At 48.2% G+C, this 2,048-nt stretch overlaps 1 protein-coding gene across 1 annotated transcript in view; it reads right to left on the bottom strand.

The window, feature by feature from the left end:
• Positions 1-967: 967 nt before the first annotated feature.
• Positions 968-2,048, bottom strand: part of EPHX2 (epoxide hydrolase 2) — an 81,049-nt gene continuing 79,968 nt past the window's right edge. Inside the window, exon 13 of the mRNA XM_045286708.1 lies at positions 968-1,069. Within this exon, the coding sequence (XP_045142643.1) occupies positions 1,010-1,069 (60 nt within the window). The 3' untranslated portion in view covers positions 968-1,009. The remainder of the gene's footprint in view (positions 1,070-2,048) is intronic.

Genomic DNA, 2,048 nt, shown 5'->3' on the forward strand with positions numbered 1-2,048 from the left:
ACATAGTCAATGGTTCGAACTCCCCAGTGGCTCTGTGGGAGAAAGAAGAGGCTGTTCACTCCTGTAAATATTTGAAATCTTGGAAACCCAAAGGAGCAATTCTACTCTGTCCTATAGGGTCGCCATGAGTTGGTTGGAACACACTCAATGGCAGGGAGTTGGGTGTTTGTGTTTGTTGTCTTTAAAGACCATTACAAGGAGCCCTGGTGACGCAGTGGTGAATTGCTAGCGGGTACTTGAAAGGTCAGCAGTTCAAAGGCACCAGCCATTGTAGGGAAGAAAGACGAGCTCCTGTAAAGAGCACAGTCTTGGAAAGCCCATGGGACAGCGCTACTCTGCTGTTTGGGTCTCTGAGTCACAGCTGACTTGAGACAACAAGTTCACCAGGTTGCGTTGTTACAGGCTGGCTGCTGATTTGCGAGATGGGAGGTGTGGGGGGTAGGTGGGAGGGCTACTGGGCAGACAGCATCTGGAGCTGCTTTGGCAGCTCAAGCATAGGATTGGGTGCTGTCAGCTGCTGCTGTGGATGGAGGTGCCTGGAGACCCAAGTGGGTAGTGAACCCGCTCCACAGGGTCCATCAGGTGTGTCGGCTCCCAGCAGACTACCAGGGTGACTCTGTGGGGCTGCAAAAGGCCAGCTTTCTGGCTCGCAGTGGACACAACACTTGGCTGGTTGTGCCATATTTGACCATTCCATTATGTGGATTACAATATCAGTGCAGTAACAGTATAATGTCAGAACATCACTAGGGTCACACGATCGTTCTTTGCTGTTCCCGTCACAGCCCTGTGTGAGACATGGAAGACGTGGGTCTTCCCCACTCGGGAAGAGATTTGATTCAGAAGCCAAAGGAAAGAAGGCCCAGTTGTTCATTCTCAGGCCTTGTCAAGCCCCAACCCCAGAGAGATCCCACCCAATGACCTTCAGGGCCGCAGCTTCATGCAAACACTGCCCCTTCCTGCCCGCTGGCATCCCTGCCCCTCACCTTCACCCCATCTCGTCATGTCTTCAGAAAAAGCTTTTGAAAGTCCGAGGCAGGTTCTTCTCCAGCTCAGCCTCAGCCACTCCCTGCAACCAGTAAGGGACCATAATGAAGAGCCCTGAGGTAGGTAGTTTATTGTGCCAACCTGGCCGATAAACACATGTGGGATTAACTGAAGGGTGGAGAGATAAATGGCTCGGCGAGCTTCGCCTTTCTTGTCTCTCGCTCCTTCATCAAGAAGAGCAGAGCGAGTCTGAAGAAGTGGCAGAGAGCAGGGGTAAAAGAATCAAATATCTTCTAATATCTTTTAATTGTTTAGTTAAAGACAAAAGGGTTGTGAGATTTTACTGGGTCAAGGGAAGCACATTAAGAATCCTGAAGACTTGAAGGTGGTTCTATGGTCATTTCTATTTGTCTTAATGGTCTCTGCTTTGAGAAGAAAAGAACAACAAAATATCTCTGCCTTCCATCCCCCTTGGGAGCTTTGTGGGACAAGACAGTAAAAAATGTTGCCAAAGGATGCAGAGGGACAGTAGAGAAACCTAATGCCCCAGCCTGGAGCACTCGGCAGATGTGAGTGGAGTCAGCCCATGGTGGGATCCATGCCTGCAGCCTTCCTCTGGTTGAATGAGTCTATAATGGTCCTGAGCCCTCAAAAGAGATCACAAAAGAGCTGATTCAAGTTTTTACAAGCCTATAGGACAGAATGAGAAGCCCTGATGGCTCAGTAGCTGTGCACTGAGTTGAAATTCACAAGGTCAGCAGTTTGAAAGCACCATGGGAAAAGAAGAGGTTTTTTAACTCCTGTAATAATTTTTTCTAATGATAAAGTTCTAATAACGTTTTTTTCTAATAATCCGGCATTCTGTGATGCTCACCTTCCGTGACATGATCACTGAAGACAAAATGAGTGCATGAGCAAATGTGGTGAAGAAAGCTGGTGCCCAGGTATCAAAAGATATAGCGTCTGGGATCTTAAAAGCTTGAAGATAAACAAGCAGCCAACTAGGTGAGAAGCAACAAAGCCCACATGGAAGAAAGCATACCAGCCTGTGTGATCACGAG

This window comes from Echinops telfairi, unplaced genomic scaffold (genome assembly GCF_000313985.2).
Source record: "Echinops telfairi isolate 266 unplaced genomic scaffold, ASM31398v2 ScPeMD7_9;HRSCAF=40, whole genome shotgun sequence".
Taxonomy (NCBI): domain Eukaryota; kingdom Metazoa; phylum Chordata; class Mammalia; order Afrosoricida; family Tenrecidae; genus Echinops; species Echinops telfairi.